Source organism: Rhododendron vialii, chromosome 2a, assembly GCF_030253575.1.
Source record: "Rhododendron vialii isolate Sample 1 chromosome 2a, ASM3025357v1".
Taxonomy (NCBI): Eukaryota; Viridiplantae; Streptophyta; class Magnoliopsida; order Ericales; family Ericaceae; genus Rhododendron; species Rhododendron vialii.
Window position 1 is genome coordinate 41,725,688 of NC_080558.1, and position 21,245 is coordinate 41,746,932.

The 21,245-nt window shown below is 38.8% G+C and overlaps 1 protein-coding gene and 1 long non-coding RNA gene across 2 annotated transcripts; one reads left to right on the forward strand and one right to left on the reverse strand.

The window, feature by feature from the left end:
- Positions 1 to 10,636: 10,636 nt before the first annotated feature.
- On the forward strand, positions 10,637 to 11,161 carry LOC131317808 (uncharacterized). Its single transcript, XR_009197411.1, has 2 exons — positions 10,637 to 10,744; positions 10,806 to 11,161. It is a non-coding gene; the product is annotated as an uncharacterized LOC131317808 (long non-coding RNA).
- On the reverse strand, positions 10,932 to 19,904 carry LOC131317805 (putative glutathione peroxidase 7, chloroplastic). Its single transcript, XM_058347455.1, has 6 exons — positions 19,292 to 19,904; positions 14,826 to 14,902; positions 14,589 to 14,650; positions 12,411 to 12,529; positions 12,166 to 12,333; positions 10,932 to 11,238 (listed from the first exon to the last, which is right to left on the reverse strand). The coding sequence occupies exons 1-6, from the start codon at positions 19,571 to 19,573 to the stop codon at positions 11,209 to 11,211; spliced, it is 738 nt and encodes a 245-aa protein (XP_058203438.1). The 5' UTR covers positions 19,574 to 19,904; the 3' UTR covers positions 10,932 to 11,208.
- Between the last annotated feature and the right edge of the window lie 1,341 nt (positions 19,905 to 21,245).

Genomic DNA, 21,245 nt, shown 5'->3' on the forward strand with positions numbered 1-21,245 from the left:
TCTTACGATTACTTATTCGAAAAAAGTCGGAACTTATTTCAAGAAGCGGAACCCTGAATGCATTAATCTAAGCCGTTTGATTTAATTATGACATCTTTCAAACTCTTTGATAGAAATTCAACCTCAATGTAGGTCATGTATAAAAGTAAGAACCATATTTCGATTATATTTTGTCTTACTTTACTTTTCCTCACAAAGGGAACATAAATTCTTAATGTAATAGGCCACAGTTGAGAGACTTGAAATTTTACATCTTAATTTTTTTTTAAATGTAAGTATAATTTGTTGGTGTTTTTAGGTATATCTACTTCTTAATTATATTTTAATTATGATTAACGTTGTTGAAACATAAACTAAATTTAGTATTTTGACAAAGTTTCAATTGACAAAATCCAAAAATGATAGATATTATCGAAAAAGACATAAATATCTAATTTTTCGAAGCTCTAAATATCTAGCTCTAGAAGCTCTAGAATATCCTTGTGAAATATCTAGAGTCTTTTTTTGTGAGAATTAGTCTCATGTGTAATTCTAGAATTACCTCCAAGTTTATATTGTATGAAAATATCTTATCTTTGTACTAGAGTTCTCCATGGAGTAGTACAAATAGGAATGAGTTCTAACCATTTTGTACCAAGCTAAAAAAAAGTATAAAACTGGTAGCTCCTTTCTTTGGTTTTCTTTTCTCATATTTCTCAAAATTATGCACATCATGCATAATTATATCATTGCAGAGTTATGGTCTCATTGTCTTAATTTTTGTAATCATGAAAGAGAGATGAGAGCTAATTTGCAAATGGCCACTGTTGTGTTGGAGTACTATTGCTTCTTGTTCTTTTTCTCCCAATTGGCTGGCTAAATGAGACCTAGAATTGTACATATGAACCACTCGAAAAACAACAAATCATATAACCGATTGATTCACTATGCTATGGATACACAACCGAAGTCTTTAAATAAAGAACAGATTATCATACCAAGAAGAGGAATTTGCTGAGGCAAAGTTAGAGAGCTTCAAAAAGCCAATCTTGTATGAACAAGGCAATGATGTATTGATGTCTTTCATAGGAATTAGTATTTCATGCTGATCTCAGTGCCTCTTGAGATTATTTTTGAAGACAATGGTGATGCATCTTGTTAACTCACTATAATCAGATTTTGGTCCTGTGAATGTACCTCAACTTGAGTCTCTTTTGACATCTCTTGATTGACAAACATATTCTCTTTTTTCATTGAGACTTGGTGGGAAATCTCCATATTTTTTCCTACACATAAATCGTCATATACTTCGAAATTGGCAAGGGAAAAAACCATTGGGTATTGACCAAGCCGGGTTCTAATTCAAAGAGGTTGACAGCTTTGGTATAGGCCCTGGGTGGTGGTCTTAGAGATGACTTTGGTCAGTTTATTGGGTTCATGTCGAGAAGAATTGCTTCATAGAGTCATGCTTATGTGGACAAATTAGATAGTCAAAAAGTAAAGAAATTAAGATGCTCTTATCTCTCATGTACGGCAAAATGAGGAACAAAACACTCTTGTGGCTCGCAATGGATCTCTCATGTGGCTCATGTGCACCGTAACGCAGTGCTTCATGGCCTTTTTTCATCACACATTGGTGTGGAAGCCACGTACTTTGCCCCTTACGTTTTCTCCTCATATGGTTGAACAATGTCCTCTAATACTGGTATCTGCCTAGTGTTCAACAATTTTAGTCATGAACCAGCTTTACGCCAATCGCTGTTATCATTCGATCTGCTGAAAGGTTTATTTGTTGTTGGTGTTATGGACAAGCTCAAGTCAATTTTTTTCTGAACTAAGTATATAGAGAGGTCCTTAGAATGCTCATAGTCAAGGTATACAATTAGAACTGAATCAAAGGAGCAGCAAAACTACAACCCCCCTTTTTTTTATCACCAAATAACCTTTTATGCTCAAGTCCAAATGAAAACCTAGCCTTCCAAATGGGAATTAAGAGAAAACAAAATTTGACAGTAAGAGAAGCACAACCAAATTAATTCAAATGAAAAGCTTACACAACACCAATTGCATGCCAGAAAATTGTGACAAGAACTCCGATAAAACGATTTACTATTTTTTAGGTAAGTTAATTCATTTGACCAAAAGAGCTAGAAACAAAAAAGGACCAACAAACCAAGCTACTACCCTACCTACCAGCTGATCAAAAATATGGTTTCAAAAGGGAAGAGAAAATAAATAGAATCGACAGTAAGAGAAAAACACAACCAAGCACATTGAAAGATGAAGGAATAGTTATTTTGCAAGAAAAGTAGAAATTCGAATGAACCAACCACTGCAATTTCCAAAGTGACAAGTTAATGTCTCACAAACGATCATAAGTTCATAAAATGATATGCAGTATTTACCAAAACACTGAAAGGGGACACACCCCCTTGTGCTGCTAAATAAGAACTGGACAAAAATCCAAAGGCCGAAGATTTTCCCTATGATTCTCCCAATACTTACAGCAGGAGAACTCATCAATCTTTTTCCTTTACCTTCCAGAGTTTAACAAGTGCAAACCAGAGGTTTCTCTCCACTCTAAATGACCAAAGTTGCACTACCCATTTCGCACACAGTTTGTGTTCGTCCGCAACTTCATTCCAACCTTTCACCACATTATATATTCCTTGGCTCATGTTCCATTGCCTTATATCTATCTCGTGCTCCTTCCCGTTCTCTGCGATAAGCCGCGCTGCCATCTTGGCAATGCTTTCCCCATCTCGCCTGGCGGCCAAAAAGGCCTTGTCCAGAAACTTCTTGTCTTTGAGTTTACCCTGCGGGAGAGACAGGCGTCTGTGGCCAGGGCTCATGTCCGTGGCGGTGAGTTCCTTTTGAAGTACCAAAGTTGCCTCGGTTCCCCCAAGATTTCGGATTCTTTCCTTGAATTCAGCAGGCAGGTCTGGTACGATTTCCGGTAAAACAACGTTATTCACCTTCTTCTTTTTTTGAACCAAGTTATTCACCTTCTTCTTGTTCGCCCTCTTCTTTTCTTCTTCCTCATCAAATTCCCAATCACTGCTGCCCCGTGGCCTTTTTCGACCTGTTATTTCAGCTTTCTTGCCTGCCGCCTCTTCTTCCTCCCGAACGGGTTTGGTGGGTTGCCTTCCACTCATCACGAATCGAATTCTGCGAGGTGGTTTCTTAGGCACGACAGAAGGCGGCTTGTACGATGGGTCCTGTATCTCAATCATGGTGAGGTAATACACATCCGTGTCATCGAAATTCGGGTTCTTGAGCACTTCTCTGATAATCTCCAATCCTTTTTCGGTATTAAGTTTAACTAGATACTCTTTTGATCGCTTCAATACCTCTTTGAATTTGAAGTAATCATACCCGGACTCCTTAACCTCGGAATCATAAACGCTCCACTCGACGTCCTCCATTTTTTCATCGTCTCCTTCTTTCTTCGACAACAGCAGCACTATGAACTTCAAGAACAGTAGTTCGAGTAACAGAGGATGGTAAAGGGAAGAACCTTTTTTGGTTTTTTTGTTCTGTGACAATGAGAATTCTTGGTATATAATTGGTCAGAGGCTACTTGGGAGTGAACTTTTCCGAAATTAGGAACTACTTGCGGCCCAAGTTTTCTTTAATTAAAGGAATTTGTTTTTTGTTTATTAAGATTATTAAGGGATTCATCTTAAAAACACAAAACAAATACTGGCCGTATGATTTTTCTGATCAAAAGGCAAATCGAGTAAGAATTAGGAAAGAACTCTGATTCTATGATTTCTGAGAAAATCCCGTAAATTTGGGACACTGATGTGTGAATCAAAGTTAGTAATTCCTAAGTTGAATAGAAGTGAGAAGTAGTTAGAACTCAAAGTTTCTAAACCGGGTGGAATTTGGATTTGTTTGGGACACAGAATTGAATGGGAGATCTTGTTTTCCAACGGTCAAATTTAGGGTTATGAGGATCTCATTACTGATCCCTTCTTTTTTGTTAATAAGGAACGAACAAATGCAGATTGAGAAAAACTTTTTAACAGAGCTTTCCGTGAATAGTTGTTTACGGAGTTGAATCGCGCGCGTCCATTTCGGCTTTAGATGGTCCGGATTTAAATCTGAATCGTCCAAAGCCGAAACAGGTAAGGTTTTTGAGGTGTTTTCTGAGGTGTATTCGAGATTTTTGAGGTGTGGCCGTGGCCCCCATAAAGTTTGTCTGAATCGGTCTCGACTTTGTAGGGCTTTTTGTTTATGGTGTTTTATGGAAAGTGCTACAATACACACATCTTATTTGAATGTGTATTGTATGCACCCTCGTTGAAACACACCAAAATGTTTTGAATCTATTGCTAAAAAGTTACAAATCATATTGATGAAAAGTTGTGAATTTTTAGTATAAAAATTACGATACGAAATAAAATGTTATTAATGACCGATCGTACAAGTAATTTTTTATGAGGTGGCACAATATGAACCACACAATAGGGGTATATGGTACACACTTTAATTAAAGTGCTAGTAATTAATTTGTTTCGATAACTAAACCGAACGGTATTTATTCTTCGGTGCGAAGTGCACCATCTGCAAACCCTTGATTAACTAAGGCCCCGTTGCGCTAAAAAAGAAGAAGTAATAAAAGGACTTAAGAAATAAAAATCTTAGCGGAACGGGAGCCTAAATCTTATAATGCTTTGTTAGTGTTATATAAGAAGCCCCTCCCTAATTAAAGAATTACTCCAATTTGGCCGCGTTCAATTTGGCCCCTCCCTCAAGAATTGCTCCAATTTGGCCCCGTTCAATTTCTCCTTTGGCTCCAGCAATTAGCGCAAACAGTGATAGATCGAAAGCAAACACCAAGGGAAGTGTTTTTCCAATACAAACAAGATTGATCGTGACTGCAATTTCGTGGCAAAGAAAAGATTGTCTGGCAGTTGCCTCTCGGAAGTAGAAGAAAAGGTGATAAGAGGTCAGTAAAAGAGAGCACGAAAATCACGTTTAGGCTATTTCTGACTCTAGAGCTTGTCCCTTATAAACTCACACAACCCAGAACTTCCCGACATGAGATATGAGAGCCAGCCCAACACACAATGCCAAGAAACTGAAAGGGATGTTATTAGTTGCGAATTTTTCGAATCAGGAAGGAACCAACTCAACGACTCAGGAAAGTGTGAGCGTTTTGGCTCAGTTCCCTGGTTTTTAGCCTTAATGCAACAGAATAACATAACCCGAGCATTGTCCAACCACAGGTTCAAGCAGTGAAAAAATCATTGGGCATTAACCAAGCCAGGTTCTAATTCAAAGAGGTTGACAGCTTTGGCATAGGCCCTGGGTGGTGGTCTTAGAGATGACTTTGGTCAGTTTATTGGGTTCATATCGAGAAGAATTGCAGCAGTTGGAACTAATTTGGAGGCAAAAAGTATGGTGGCCTTGAGGCCATTCAATTTGCGAAAGGGAAAAATTGTTCTGAGATTGTCCTTGAGGGTGCGTTAGCGGAATTCCAACAAGCTATCAGTAGCATTTTCATTTGTTTCGCTCCGGTACATGGTACATATTTTAATCGAGGATATTGAAATTGAGGCTTTGAAATTTTAGCGAGCTAGAGTATTCAGTTGCACCTCAAATCTAAATTTGGTAGCTCCCCATCTAGTTGCGAATGCTTGTTTGTTTCTAGTTTTCATGTATTGGATGAATTGGCTCCATACTTCATAAATACACCCTTACCTATTTGGCTATTTCCGACGTTCTCACTTATCAAAGTATGATTTGTTTATCAGAAAGAAAATGCATGGATTCTGGTACGCTCCTAATGTTTTCTCCTCATATGGTTAAACAGTGTTCTCTAATACTAGTATCTGCAGAATGTTCAACAGTTTTGGTCATGGACCAGCTTTAGTTTTTCGGAAACATCAATAGTTACTAGCATTTCGATCTGCTGAAAGGTTTATTTGCTGTTGGTGTTATGGACAAGCTCAAGTAACTTTATGAGACAAGGTCTACAATTAGTACTGAATCAAAGGAGGAGGAGAAGCAGCAGCAAACTACAACCCATCAATCGAAAGTAAGAGAAGCCCAGACGAGCACATTGAAGTAAAGGAATGAATACTTATTGCAACAAACTAGCAATTTTTTTTCCTATGATTCTCCCAATAATTACAAGAGAACTCATCAATCTCATTTGTTTACCTTCCAGAGTTTAACAAGTGCAAACCAAATGTTTCCTCTACTCTAAATGACCAAAGTTGCACTAGCAAATCCTCGCTCAGTCCGTGTTCGCTCACTACATTATTCCACCCTTTCACCACATTACATATTCCTTTTCTCATGTTCCACTACCTTCTATCTATTTATCTCGTGTTCCTTTCCTTTTGTCATGTATCACAGATGTATCAAAAAATTTAAAAAAAAAAACACGTTGAACATTTATCACAGATGTAATTTCAGATAGGTATAAGATATAAAATCCTCCAAAGTGTGGTATTATGAATTCATATCTTTACTATTAGCCTCAATATACAAACAGGCCCCAAAATATTTTCATTGGCTTTATTGAAGAACTTCAACTTGACTATGTCACCATTACTTTTTTCCCGCATATGAACTACATGGCGAGCCTTGTTAAAAAATAAATAATGGGTACAATCATGTGGCTCTCGCGATGAATTTCTAGTTTGGAAGAAGTAAGATTTTCTGTCACATGGATAGAAATGGGATCACCACTATTTAACGTAATACTTAGAGTCATTCATTTAAAAAATTCTGAGATACAAATCTACGAAAAAATAACAAGTGTTTCGTAGAATCATGCTTATTTGGACAAAATTAGACAGTCAAAAGGTAAAGAAATTAAAATGCTCTTATCTCTCATGTACGGCAAAATGAGGAACAAAACACTCGTGTGGCTCGCAGTGGATCTCTCATGTCGCTAACACAACAAGATTTGACAGTAAGAGAAGCACAACCAAATTAATTCAAATGAAAGCTAACACAACGCCAATTGCATGCCAGAAAATTGTGACAAGAACTCCTATAAAACGATTTACTATTTTTTAGGTAAGTTGATTCATTTCACCAAAAGTGCTAGAAGCTGCATACACTACCACTGTGCATAACCCTGAAAAAGAAACAAAAAAGGACCAACAAACCAAGCTACTACATACCTACCAGCTGATCAAAAATATGGTTTCAAAAGGGAAGAGAAGATAAATAGAATCGCCAGTAAGAGAAAAACACAACCAAGCACATTGAAAGATGAAGGAATAGTAATTTTGCAAGAAAAGTTGTGATTAATTCGAATGAACCAACCACTGCAATTTCCAAAATGACAAGTTAATGTCTCACAAACGATCATAAGTTCATAAAAGGATATGCAGTATTTACCAAAACACTGAAAGGGGACACACCCCCTTGTGCTGCTAAATAAGAACTGGACAAAAATCCAAAGGCCGAAGATTTTCCCTATGATTCTCCCAATACTTACAGCAGGAGAACTCATCAATCATTTTCCTTTACCTTCCAGAGTTTAACAAGTGCAAACCAGAGGTTTCTCTCCACTCTAAATGACCAAAGTTGCACTACCCATTTCGCACACAGTTTGTGTTCGTCCGCAACTTCATTCCAACCTTTCACCACATTATATATTCCTTGGCTCATGTTCCATTGCCTTATATCTATCTCGTGCTCCTTCCCGTTCTCTGCGATAAGCCGCGCTGCCATCTTGGCAATGCTTTCCCCATCTCGCCTGGCGGCCAAAAAGACCTTGTCCAGAAACTTCTTGTCTTTGAGTTTACCCTGCGGGAGAGACAGGCGTCTGTGGCCAGGGCTCATGTCCGTGGCGGTGAGTTCCTTTTGAAGTACCAAAGTTGCCTCGGTTCCCCCAAGATTTCGGATTCTTTCCTTGAATTCAGCAGGCAGGTCTGGTACGATTTCCGGTAAAACAACGTTATTCACCTTCTTCTTTTCTTGAACCAAGTTATTCAGCTTCTTCTTGTTCGCCCTCTTCTTTTCTTCTTCCTCATCAAATTCCCAATCACTGCTGCCCCGTGGCCTTTTTCGACCTGTTATTTCAGCTTTCTTGCCTGCCACCTCTTCTTCCTCCCGAACGGGTTTGGTGGGTTGCCTTCCACTCATCACGAATCGAATTCTGCGAGGTGGTTTCTTAGGCACAACAGAAGGCGGCTTGTACGATGGGTCCTGTATCTCAATCATGGTGAGGTAATACACATCCGTGTCATCGAAATTCGGGTTCTTGAGCACTTCTCTGATAATCTCCAATCCTTTTTCGGTATTAAGTTTAACTAGATACTCTTTTGATCGCTTCAATACCTCTTTGAATTTGAAGTAATCATACCCGGACTCCTTAACCTCGGAATCATAAACGCTCCACTCGACGTCCTCCATTTTTTCTTCGTCTCCTTCTTTCTTCGACAACAGCAGCACTATGAACTTCAAGAACAGTTCGAGTAACAGAGGATGGTAAAGGGAAGAACCTTTTTTGGTTTTTTTGTTCTGTGACAATGAGAATTCTTGGTATATAATCGGTCAGAGGCTACTTGGGAGTGAACTTTTCCGAAATTAGGAACTACTTGCGGCCCAAGTTTTCTTTAATTAAAGGAACTTGTTTTTTGTTTATTAAGATTAATATGGGATTCATCTTAAAAACACAAAACAAATACTGGCCGTATGATTTTTCTGATCAAAAGGCAAATCAAGTAAGAATTAGGAAAGAACTCTGATTCTGTGATTTCTGAGAAAATTCCGTAAATATAGGACACTGATGTGTGAATCAAAGTTAGTAATTCCTAAGTTGAATAGAAGTGAGAAGTAGTTAGAACTCAAAGATTCTAAACCGGGTGGAATTTGGATTTGTTTGGGATACAGAATTGAATGGGAGATCTTGTTTTCCAACGGTCAAATTTAGGGTTTTGAGTATCTCATTCCTAAATCCCTTCTTTTTTTTGTTAAGGAACAAACAAACGCAGATTGAGGAAAACTTTTTAACAGAGCTTTCCGTGAATAGTTGTTTACGGAGGTATTGTTTATGGAGGTGAATCACGCGCGCCTGTTTCGGCTTTAGATGGTTCAGATTTAAATCTGGATCATCCAAAGCTGAAATAGCCGAGGTTTTTTGAGGTGTTTTCTGAGGTGTCTAAGGTGTGGCTGTGGCCCCCACAAAGTTTGTCTAAATACGTCTCGACTTTGTGGGGCTTTTTGTCAAGGTTTTTGAGGTGTTTTCTTTTTATCTTTACAAGCTTCAGGTCAAATTTTTACACATAGTTTTCGTCTCAACGAGAAAAATTTGAAAAGTATAAAAACATAGACCAAAGTCTCAAAAAAATTCCTACACGACGACAAAATTTTGATATTTTTGACTTTTACCAAAATAATCCACTAGATTTACTGGGGCAATTCAAGGATAGAGAGAATGGACAATCTTTTTTGGTACGGTGAGAACACTTATTGATATGATCACGAAAAGCATTAAATGAGTTTCCATATCTTTCCATTCAAGAAGAGCAATGTGAGAAAACAACGGGGAAAACTGAAAAAGTGCTAATTAATTTGTTTCGATAACTAAACCGAACTGTATTTATTCTTCAGTGCGAAGTGCACCATCTGCAAACCCTTGATTAACTAAGGCTCCGTTGCGCTAAGGAAAAAAAAAAAAAGTAACAACAGGTCTTAAAAAGTAAGAATCTTAGCGGAACAGGACCTAAATTTTATAATAGTTTGTAAGTGTTAAATAAGAGGCCCCTCCCTAATTAAAGAATTACTCCAATTTGGCCCCTCTCTAAAGAATGAAGTACTCCAATTTGGCCCCTCCCTGAAGAATTGCTCCAATTTGGCCCCGTTCAATTTCTGCTTTGGCTCCAGCAATTCGCGCAAACAGTGATAGATCGAAAGCAAGTACCAAGGGAAGTGTTTTTCCACTACAAACAAGATTGATCATGACTGCAATTTCGTGGCAAAGAAAAGATTGTCTGGCAGTTGCCTCTCGGAAGTAGAAGAAAAGGTGATAAGAGGTCAGTAAAAGAGAGCGCGAAAATCATGTTTAGGCTATTTCTGACTCTAGAGGTTGTCCCTTATAAACTCACACAACCCGGAACTTCCCGACATGAGATATGAGAGCCAGCCCAACACGCAATGCCAAGAAACTGAAAGGGATGTTATTAGTTGCGAATTTTTCGAATCAGAAAGGAACCAACTCAACGACTCATGAAAGTCTGAGCGTTTTGGCTCAATTCCCTGGTTTTTTTTCCATTCCCTATTTCAGCCTTAATACAACAGAACAACATAACATGCGCATGATTGCACCGCATCCTGGCAATTCAAGACAGGTTCAAGCTATAGCGGTATAGCCTATGAAGAAAAAGATGAAACAGCACAATATCAGTTGTCAACAGCATGAGACCATCCTACTCTATTTGCCTAGCGAACAGGGAAAGACACAAGATGTTTCTTGAGTCATCCATCAAATGAGACTGTCTAACGCTATTCTGTAGCACATACAGGCATGCACGATGCACGATGCACGCATGTATGTGGAGAGAGAGAGAGAGAGATTATTATTATGCATACTCACATCCTCTGGTGACCAAACTTCATCTGTTACGCAAAAGAAGACAAATTGTTCTACCATGAATGGTAAAGAAAATGAAACAATCACACACGAAAGACAAAATTTATGTAGTTCATCATGTGCCTGCATCCACAGGGAGGCAGGAAGAACAATCCATTGTTGCGCATGAGAATTACAACGCTCCACTCTCGCCCCTTCATTGTACCTGCAAAGTTCTCACACGGAACCCTAACTCGAACTTCATTTATGCCTAAAATCTCAGGACTCAGAGCCCTTTGTCTCCATAAGAAGCCCTCTTCAGTAATTTGAGATTTCCAGTAAATATAACACACATTACAACATCAACTGAATTAACATTGATAACAGAACATGGAGACAAGATGCAGTATGGGAAAAAAGAACAAAAGCAGGCAACTTTAAGCGTCACTGACTTCCAGAAGAACAATTTTTCAACCTAAAATTTAGCTCAAATACATACTTCTTCGAAAGTAGGATGCCAATTCTCTCTCTCCATTGTTTTGTTGCTTTTATCACTTTTTTCCAGTAAACCAAAATGTTGTAACTCAAGAATGAAAATGTAAGATAGTTACAATGTTATCTAATGATCAAGAACAATAGCGCCAAGGTCTGGGTGTTGAACAAACATATTCTGTGCAGTTCAATGCTCACGCTGCCAGAAGTTTCTGGATGTCCTTCTGCAATCAAACGACAATACTAACGGTAAGTTTATATGATTACCATAAAACTGTAAAGGCCATCATTAGAACCAAAGACTCTTTTTAACGACTGGAATGTCCCTGCTTATATTCTGGATAGTAGCAGAGAAAAAAATTATTTCAGATCTTGAATGTGTTACGTGGTTCTTGTTGTTAGTTGTAGCTGCCTTTGCAAACGGCGATTTTTTCTTCCGTGTTTTGCTATGACTAATGGAAGTGAATGCCCCTGCAGTACCCCGTGTATCTATAGTTTTTCCACATAGATTGTTCACTTTCCAAAAAGGAAAGGAAATACGAGTTTTGACTACATTGCGAGGAGCCTTAGAAAAAGGAACCAGTTTTATCGTAAAATCTGATCAATGTGCGAGGAGCCTAAGAAAAAGAAACCAGATTTGTAATCAGGAGAACAAGAAAATTGCATCCAGGATCCCTTGTTAAGTTCTATGCATTTTTAGTTTTCATTTCCAAATAAATAAAGGAAATAACTATCTACAGAGCTTCCAGCCCGTAGCCAGTACCTGAGCAGCACACCAACTACCAACCAGAGATTTACCTAATCTACACAATGATGTGCAAAGACAATTTAACTAAGTTAAAAAGCATCTTTGTTAAGCATGTTGCAATATCTTTGAATGGTGTTTAAACATTTTCGTTGGGTAGCTTGATTAAGACTTAATCTTTAACTTTACCGCTGTTTGATTACCATAAACCACCGAGTATCCAACCGCCTCAAACATTAAGCTCCATTATGACCAACACTTAACAGTTCATGCCAAAAGGGCCATAAACTTAACACTTTATGCCAAACAGGGCCATACACTAAACATTTCATGCCAAACAGGGCCATACTCCAAGCAGTGTCAAACAGAGTCCACATTCTTCACAGTAATAGAGAGAGACGCATACCTCAATTTGGAAAGGTGACGTTGTTGGTGGGTATCGTTCGACAACTTTACCATTTTTGTCCACCAGAAACTTCTCAAAATTCCACTTGATCAGATCACCTAAGAATCCTCCAGCGCTTGATTTCAGAAACTGGTATATTGGAGCTGTACTTGGTCCATTGACATCAACCTGTTCAGCAAAGCATTTTGCTAAGAGCGACCCCTATCTGCAACGCACTGCGCCAAGAGAAAGACAGTCTGACTAACCTTATCAAATATCGGGAATTCTGCTTTAAACCTCGTGCAAGCGAACTGCTTAATCTCTGGATTAGATCCAGGCTCCTGCCCCCCAAACTGATTGCAAGGGAACGCCAGAATTTCAAATCCTGCAACACGATTAGAAAAGGTGGATGGGTTCTGTCCACGTAAAAGTAATTTCAATCACCTCATTTCAGCAATAATTTCGCCACTCAGACAACGAATAAAGTTTCTTGCTCCCAACAACGCCTTTGAATGAAGCACTTGCTTTGCATGAAAATGGTAGTGAACCAAACTATCCCTTAACGTTCTGTGGGCCCATTATCTTTCCTAGTCCCATCATATTTCTGACTAATTATACAAGATATGCTTCCCAATCTCTCACACACGCTTGCGCCCTAGATACAGAGAATAAAGGTAGCCAACGTAGGCCGAATGTAGGCCCTGTCAGCCTACATTATTGGACAAATAGATTTACATGATATTCTTGTCAGCCCAGTATTTTAGGATACTAGAAATGTTCACCACTTCTCCACACACACACACACAGATGTGCGCAAGTTCTTCATTTTCAACTTGGAAAGTTGATGGGATAAGTCCATTTATTTTCAAAATGATTTGTATTATTAACAATGAAAAAGCACTGACAAATTAGTTGGTGACAACCATGACTATGCCAACTCTGCAACATACTAGAAGACATTGTTACCTATCAGTAGAGTCATTAGACTAGTACCTACAACAATAGAAATAAAAAACTGAAAACAGAAACAAAAAGGAAATACCTCTTATTCAAGTATTTTAACAACCTAACCCACAAGGTTATATTTGAGTTCACCTCTCATGATTTGTCTAGTGCATCCAGCTCTTCTTCCCTTTATTTATTGTTGCCAAATAAACAAACAATGTAACTTGCTAACACACCAATTAGTGAAATTCACCAAGAAACTCAGGATAGAGACAAAGACCCAATTCCAACTGAGCAAATATCATTTCTCATCAAGTATGCAAATGACTTTGATGAGTCGTAAGAATTCAATAGGCAGTGAGTATTTTGGCTTTTCCGTACATAAGGAAAATTCACAGTAACAGTTAAGATCAGGTGTGAAGAAAATAGATAAAGCAGGAGGGCTAAAGGCTACCACCAGTAAAATAGGTCCAACCACAGATCATAAGAAGCTGTTTGCATGACTTATTGAAGTTTTGAATACAATAATAATCATCAAGACTGACTTAGTCTAAGCGTGAAACATGGAGGGAATCAGTGAAACATGGAGGGAATCAGGAATTATGTCATTTGTTAGGCTGCAATTGTACATGATTACACATCGATTACCAGGAAGCTATACAATTACTATGCTAGTACTCCCTCCGTCCCATAATATTTGTCCGGTCCGCAAAACGGGGACTCTAAAATAATATATTTCTTTTAAGAAAAAATTCAAATATTTTTCATAAGTTAGAAGAACTCGTCAAAATCTAGTAAATTGTTGAATTTTTTTCCAACTTTTCTTACAAAAATTGTATTATTTTTACGTCTCCGTTTTGCAGACCGGACAAATATTATGGGACGGAGGGAGTAATAATTAAGTATTAAGAAATGCACTTTGGTACCAGCATTTTTAAGAAGTTTAAGCTTGTTTTCCATTACCAAACTTTGTTGAGCATCGCCAAACTGTAAGCTTAGTTTTAGAGGGGAAGGAATTACATCTGCATGTTAGCAAGCGAAGTATAGGATTCTCATAGTAAATTACAAGTACAACAACGTTGCAAAATCTAGAGTATTCAGATATACCAGCATTGCATCTCAATGTATACAAGTGGACGGTTAAGCCTAAGAGCATCCAGATGGAAGCAAAAATATAACAAATTCAAATATTCAATGGATTGTTGGAGTGTGAATGTAAACACATGCTCCGAGAATGCCACAAATACGGTGATTTTAGAGTTTGATTTGAGTTACTTCAAATAGAGTTCCTTTTGGATGTGGATTCAACCTGATTTCTATTTTGGCTTCGAGTCAAATAATACAGGTCTGTTGAAGCAACTACAGTTGTAACTTGTAAATGTAGACGAATAGAAGAGGAAAAAAATTCTTCACACTTTTTAAGTGTTTGCTCATGAAACTGGCTTTAACAAAAATATGATGAGATTAAAATGCTATACAAGTCACAAAATAAAGCTCACCTTGAGTTTTGTACTTCTCATAAATGTGAGAGAGTTCAGAATAATTTGATGATGTCAAACCACTGAATCCATGGCCAAATTCTTCAGTTAGATCGGAGGCATACAAAACTCAAATTCAAGAGTATTAAAAGAACATTAACAGATACAAACTCAATACTAAAAATGAAACAGCAGGGAATAATCTCAGATTAGTTATTTGTAACAAACACAACAGCATAATCATAGAGGAAAGAATACCATTTTGAAGCAACATTGACAATCAACAGAACCTTTCCCTTAAATTTGTCGAGAGAAACATCATTCCGATCAATATCCTGCACCCGAAACCACCACAAGTTTTTTTCATTTTACAATTGGATGCCTAAGATTGATCATCTAAACAACAATCAAAGAGAAGCAAATTCCAAGGCTCGTCAACTATCCAACTTGATATCAAATAATAGTATTCCAAATACAAACGACAAGACTGTCTGAACAATTACAAAATCAGATTAGGCCCCAGATTGAACAAGAACACCTAACAAGAATTGCCTGCCCTCTGTATGTAGCAGTTGATACCCCAATAAGATTTCAGAGACACATCAGCATGGGAATTGGACAAACACGTGTTCTCTCAACGGTCCACAACTTGCTAAGGATATGTTTGATTGGACAGACTAATAGGGGGATACGTAATCCTATTGGAGGATTAAGTCCCACCATACTAGTCGTAAGGCATAACAAACGGTATTGGTTGTACAACGGATGCATAATAAGAATTGCATGCCCTATTTATGTTGCATTCTAATGCCAGAAAAACGATTCCATGGTATTTGGAAGGTTGCCCCAACAAGTTTTCCAAAAAGATTGTTTGAAAACCTTATTTTCCCACAAAATGCCGCATTTAAACAATTTTTTCCCGATAACAGTCTGTCAAAGGAGGGCCAAATGGAAAGAGAATTACATTTTTTATGCAACATATACTCCCTCTTTTTTCTTTTTATCCTTCTTCTATTCCGTCAAACTGGACAATCATCAATTCACACAAGTTTTTAACAACACAAATACACAGCTACATCAAACGAGCCAGCCCCACAAATTGCAATTTATACTCTAAAGAACAAACCATAAAAAGGCATCATATACATCATATCAGTCAAGAATCACAAAGAGACTGGACTTATGAAGCAATAAAGGAAGACATCAATCTCAATTACAAATGTTGATCCAAAAAAAAAAATCTCAATTACAACAAAAAGAAAAACATCAAAATTGGGTATATAACTAAAGTCGTTGGGGTGATAATGAGGAGTGTGGTTGTATTGTTAAAAGGGCGTGGGGCTCTCAAATTCAAGGGTCCAAGTGGTACCAGGTACAAGGGAAAAATAAGGCTTGCCGTGTGGGTCTTTTACAGTGGAGGAGGCACCATAATGGCAATTCCCGACACAACAAGGAGGTGTTAGGAGCCAAGTTACAACACCTCTTTGAATGTTCTGATTTTGACGGCGAGGAGTACAATCATACAGAATCGCTTCTTAAAAAAGCAGTTCAAGAAGAGGAAATTTATTGGAGGGACAAGGCTAGAACGACTTGGTTGAAGGCTGGGGATAAAAACACTGATTTTTTCCATGCCCAAACTGTTCAAAGGCGTAATCAGAATCGGTTGCTTGGTCTTGAGGATGCTTCTGGGGCTTGGAGAGATGGGAGTAATGCAGTAGCTGAGGTTTTGATTGACTATTTTCAGAACATTTTTACTTCGGAAGGGGTGAATAATGTGGAATCAGTTCTGGGGTGTGTGGACCAACAGGTTTCAGCGAGGATGAACAGGTTTCTGGTCCGACCTATTTCTTATAATGAAGTGAAGAGTGCAATGTTTGATATGCCTTCTGGTAAGGCTCCGGGACCGGATGGCGTGGGTGCGGGGTTTTTTCAAAAATATTGGCAAGTTGTTGGACCGACCATTGTGGATGCTGTTCGTAGCTTTTGCCATTCGGGTCATCTTCTTCGTAGTATAAATCATACACACATTGTTATGATCCCCAAAGTTCAGTGTCCTATGAATATGGGGCAATTGCGTCCCATTAGCTTATGTAATTCGGTGTATAAGGTGTTGGCTAAAGTCTTGGTTAATAGGCTTCAGCGTTTCTTGCCGGAGATTATTAGTAACAGTCAGAGTGCTTTTGTAGGTGGGCGGATGATTTCAGATAGCATTATTCTTGTTCAAGAAGCGCCGCACTACATGAAGAACCAAAGATATGGGGGTAACCGATCTATTGCAATGAAATTGGACATGAGCAAGGCTTATGATAGAGTTGAGTGGGGTATTGTGGAAGCCATTATGCATAAGATGGGGTTCTCTAAAGTCTGGATTGGTTGGATTATGGGGTGTATATCGTTAGTGAGCTACTCTCTTTTGCTTAATGGGCAAACTTCCGGTTTTGTACAACCGCAAAAGGGACTTCGTCAAGGGGATCCTTTATCTCCGTATTTGTTCCTGTTATGTGCTGAAGGATTGTCAGAGATGCTTCGGAAGGCGGAACTCAGGAAAATGATTTATGGGATCAGAATTTGTCGTGGGAGTCCTCCGATCAGCCATCTTCTTTTTGCGGATGATACGATTGTGTTTTGTAAAGCAAACCGAAGGGAAGTGCAGACCATTGATTCCATTTTGACAGATTATAAGAAAGCGTCGGGGTAGCTTATTAACTATCAAAAATCCTCGCTCTTTTTTAGCAAGAATACCAGACAAGAGACGAGGGTGGAGCTCAGTAATGTCATATCTATTCCAGTTCGGGCAGACCTTGGCAAGTATTTAGGTCTTCCGGCTGAAATTGGTAAGTCAAAGACTGAGCTTTTCGGCTATATCAAGGATAGAGTATTGCAAAAATTGGCGGGTTGGAAGGAGAGGTTGATTACGCTAGCTAGGAAGGAAGTATTATTGATGTCTGTTGCGCTTGTTCTTCCTACTTATGCTATGTCTTGTTTCAAGTTGCCGGAAGGATTGTGTCATCAGATTGAAGCAGCTATGGCTAGATTTTGGTGGGGTCAGACTGGAAATGAACGAAAAATTCATTGGATGAAGTGGAGTCGATAGTGCAAAGAGAAATTCAAAGGTGGACTTGGGTTTCGAAGTCTTACTGCATACAATTTGGCTCTCCTTGCGAACCAAGGGTGGCGGATCATGAGGGCTCCCCATTGTCTCATGGCTAGGGTACTTAAAAGTAAATATTTTAAGAACTGCAGTTTTTTGGAAGCTGGTTTGGGGTCTAATCCATCATATGTCTGGAGGAGTATTTCGGAAGGGAGGAAAGTTTTAGCAGCGGGGATGCGTTGGGTGATTGGGAATGGTACATCGGTTCAGGTGGATGATGATCCTTGGATTCCTAAAGCAGGAGATTTCATGGCTAGGAGGGTGGTAGTTGATGATAGTATAGAGACAGTGGATCAACTCATTGATCTGGTGTCAAGAACTTGGAAGGTGAGGGAAGTTCAGAGGCTGTTTGATAGTGAGCAGGCGCAATGCATCTTGAGCATTCCAGTATCATGCACAAATGCTCTCGACTCTTTGGTATGGCATTTCTCCTCTTCGGGAACTTATAATGTCCGCTCGGGTTACATGACGGCATTGGAGCTTAGTGACCAAGGCTCGACGGCAAGTGGAGATGGCGAAAATTCTACTTCTGCTGCCCTTTCAGAGAATCGATGGCGACATCTGTGGAAACTCAAAATTCCGAAGAAGATTTTGCACTTTATTTGGAAGTGTAGTGGAAACAATTCTGCACCTTTTCTGCACATGCCCTTTAGCGCAACAGGTCTGGTCTTTGTTCCCTTTTAATATGGGCTTGGTTGGTGCTAGTTATAATTCATTTGTTGATTTGTGGGATGCTTTTGAGGCTCGTTGGCAGAATGTTTCGAATAAGGACTGGCGTTGTTCTCTTATAGCAGTTGGGATGTGGTATATTTGGAAAAATCGGAATGGTGCTGTGTTTGAACAAAAAAATTTGCTGCCTCAAGTTGTTAGTTCTAGGGCAGCAGGTTGCTTGGATGAATACTTAGCAGCAAACCGATCAGTGGGAGAAACTCGGGGTAATAGGGAGGAGGATTCTAGTGTTGCTTGGCATCGGCCGAGTACTGGTTTTGTTAAAATTAATGTGGATGGAAGATGGGCAAAGTTTTCTGGGAAAGGTGCATATGGTGTGGTTATCAGAGATGTGAATGGAATGTTCATTGCTGCTGCATCTGGATGCCTGTCTTGGTGTAGAAGCCCGGAACTCGCAGAGGCCATGGCGGTTCGTCGTGGAGTCCAAGTGGGGCTTCAACTAGGACTAAATGCAGTCATGGTGGAAAGTGATTCTAAGGCAGTCATTGACATGATATATGGGCATACAGTAGTTAGCCAAAGCATGAATTCTATCATCCATGATGTTAAGATTTTGAGCAATGATTTTCAAAGTTGTATGTTTTTGTTTGCTCGCCGATCTTCTAATTCGGTTGCGCATACTTTGGCTAGTAAAGGTTTAGGTGGGTTGGATTGTAGTCTTTAGACTGAATCCCTTCCTGTTTGGCTTCTTGATTCTTTGTCTAGGGATGGAGATTCCTCATGACGTATTTGGTTTGCGGTTTATAATATCATCTGTTATCGTCTTGACCAAAAAAAAAAAACTAAAAGAGTATCCACAGAGAAACTAATTAGATTTCTTTCACTTAGGGTCACAAACATGTACCTTGACTGTGTAATCATAAATTGTCTTCTCCGTGGCCGCTCTAGCATGAACGGTGAAAGATCGTGGTTTCAACATAAACCCAGAAAGATTTGAGGATTTAAGAGACAACCCATGTTGGAAAAACGCTGATTTAGAGGACCCAATTGAGGATTTGGTAAGTGGAGAGAGGGAAGCCACGGGAGAAGAACAAACCCATGAAGGATTTGGGGTAGGTCTTGGTTTGGTTTGGGTGAAACCATATAGAGGTGCAGAGAAAACTGAAGAGGAAGCCATTGAAGCCATGTTGGTCTTGAATTAAGGATTGGATTAGGGCCTCAAACTGGAAAGAGTGAACTGGTAGGCAGTGAAGTCCTTGCAGAATTGTGTGAAATGTGTTGATGGTGCAGAATGGGCTTTGCCTTTCAGGGAGACACCCACGTGGTCCTTTTTCATCAGCTTGCTCTTCCACCCTTTTTTAACGGAAAATAAGCAGCTTATTCGTCGGACATTCTTTGAGTACTTGCAGAAAACCTAGAGGAATTTTTGTTTTTGTTTTCCTCTATATTTTCGCATTGAAGTCATGAGCCCAACCATGAACGCCATGGGTAAGTCAGATTGCGTTAGATCCATTTCCGGGTCTCACACTAACAATCAGAATCGTTTAATTTGTTTAATATATTTCTTTCGTCTTTAAATAACTGTTCAATCTGTAAACTTAGGCATTTAATAAATTGTATTTTTCGTTTAAAATTCTTAAATTTCTTCACAACTTAAAAGACCTTATTGATATCTATTGGAGTAATTTGTTATAAAAAAATAATTATTTTTATGAAAGAAATGCATCTTTTTAAAAGGCTTAGGTTTGCGGGCAGGACAATTATTTAGAGACGGAGGGAGTATTACTTTAAGGGCTTTGTAAAAAAATTAACTAATTAGGATATCAGAAAGGACTTGATCGATTTTCATTTCTAAATTACTTTACGAGAAAATTGAGTAAATTCCAAGAGCCATACATCACTGATGTACAAGACAACAGAAAAAAAAAGTTCACTGATTTTATTTTTTCATCCCTGTGCTTCGAACGGACAAGATTCTATTATATCTTTATTTATTTTGTTTATATATGGAAGACCCTGGCTGAAAACAGCTATAGCCTATAAATAACAAATTAGTTGCATGAAAGAAAGAGGCTCAAAGAGCTTGTACATGTTCAAAAAAAAAGAAGGAAAAATGACAGCTCAAGACGTGTTTTGATAATTAATACCCGTCAATGATATTTTTAGTATTAATAAATGTTCTCAGCGTATCCTTGACGGGTGTTAATTATCAAAACACGTCATTGGCCTTCATTTCCATCCCCCCCCCCCCCCCAAAAAAAAAAAAAAAAAGAGATTGTACAAGTCTTGGGCTGACCCAGAAGGGCCCTTCTTGTTTGATGGGCTTATTTAGGATGGCCGATTTTCAACTTTTGATAAATTTTGGGGGCCTACAGCAGCCCAAATCCCATTAGTTTTGCTCCAGCTTTGTTGCGATTCTTTTCTTCTTTCTTTTTTTTTTTTGTGGCAAAAAACAGTTAAATGATTGTAGAAAATTACACAATTAAAAATATTATTTCGGGCATACAGCATTTTCCCTCTCTTATCTCTCTAGCCTTTCTTTACTTCCCCTCTAACTTTCTTTCGTATGGTTTTTCCAACATGGGGTGGGGGTTGCCGCCTCTACCTCCTTCACCTCCCCCTCGCCGGCCATCCCCACCTTCTATCCACCTGCATCTTCCATTCTCTCCCTCGGCTCCACTCCACATCTCCATTGAGGTTAGATATGATCGATGATGTCGTGCAGTAAGGGTGACTTGGCTTTTGCTCTTCCTAGCTCCAACGAATAACACTAATTTTGGCACAACGCTTCCGGCATCATTGACGATGGCTGGAGTTTTTTATCAACTCTTTTTTTTTTTTTTTAATCTATTTTTTCC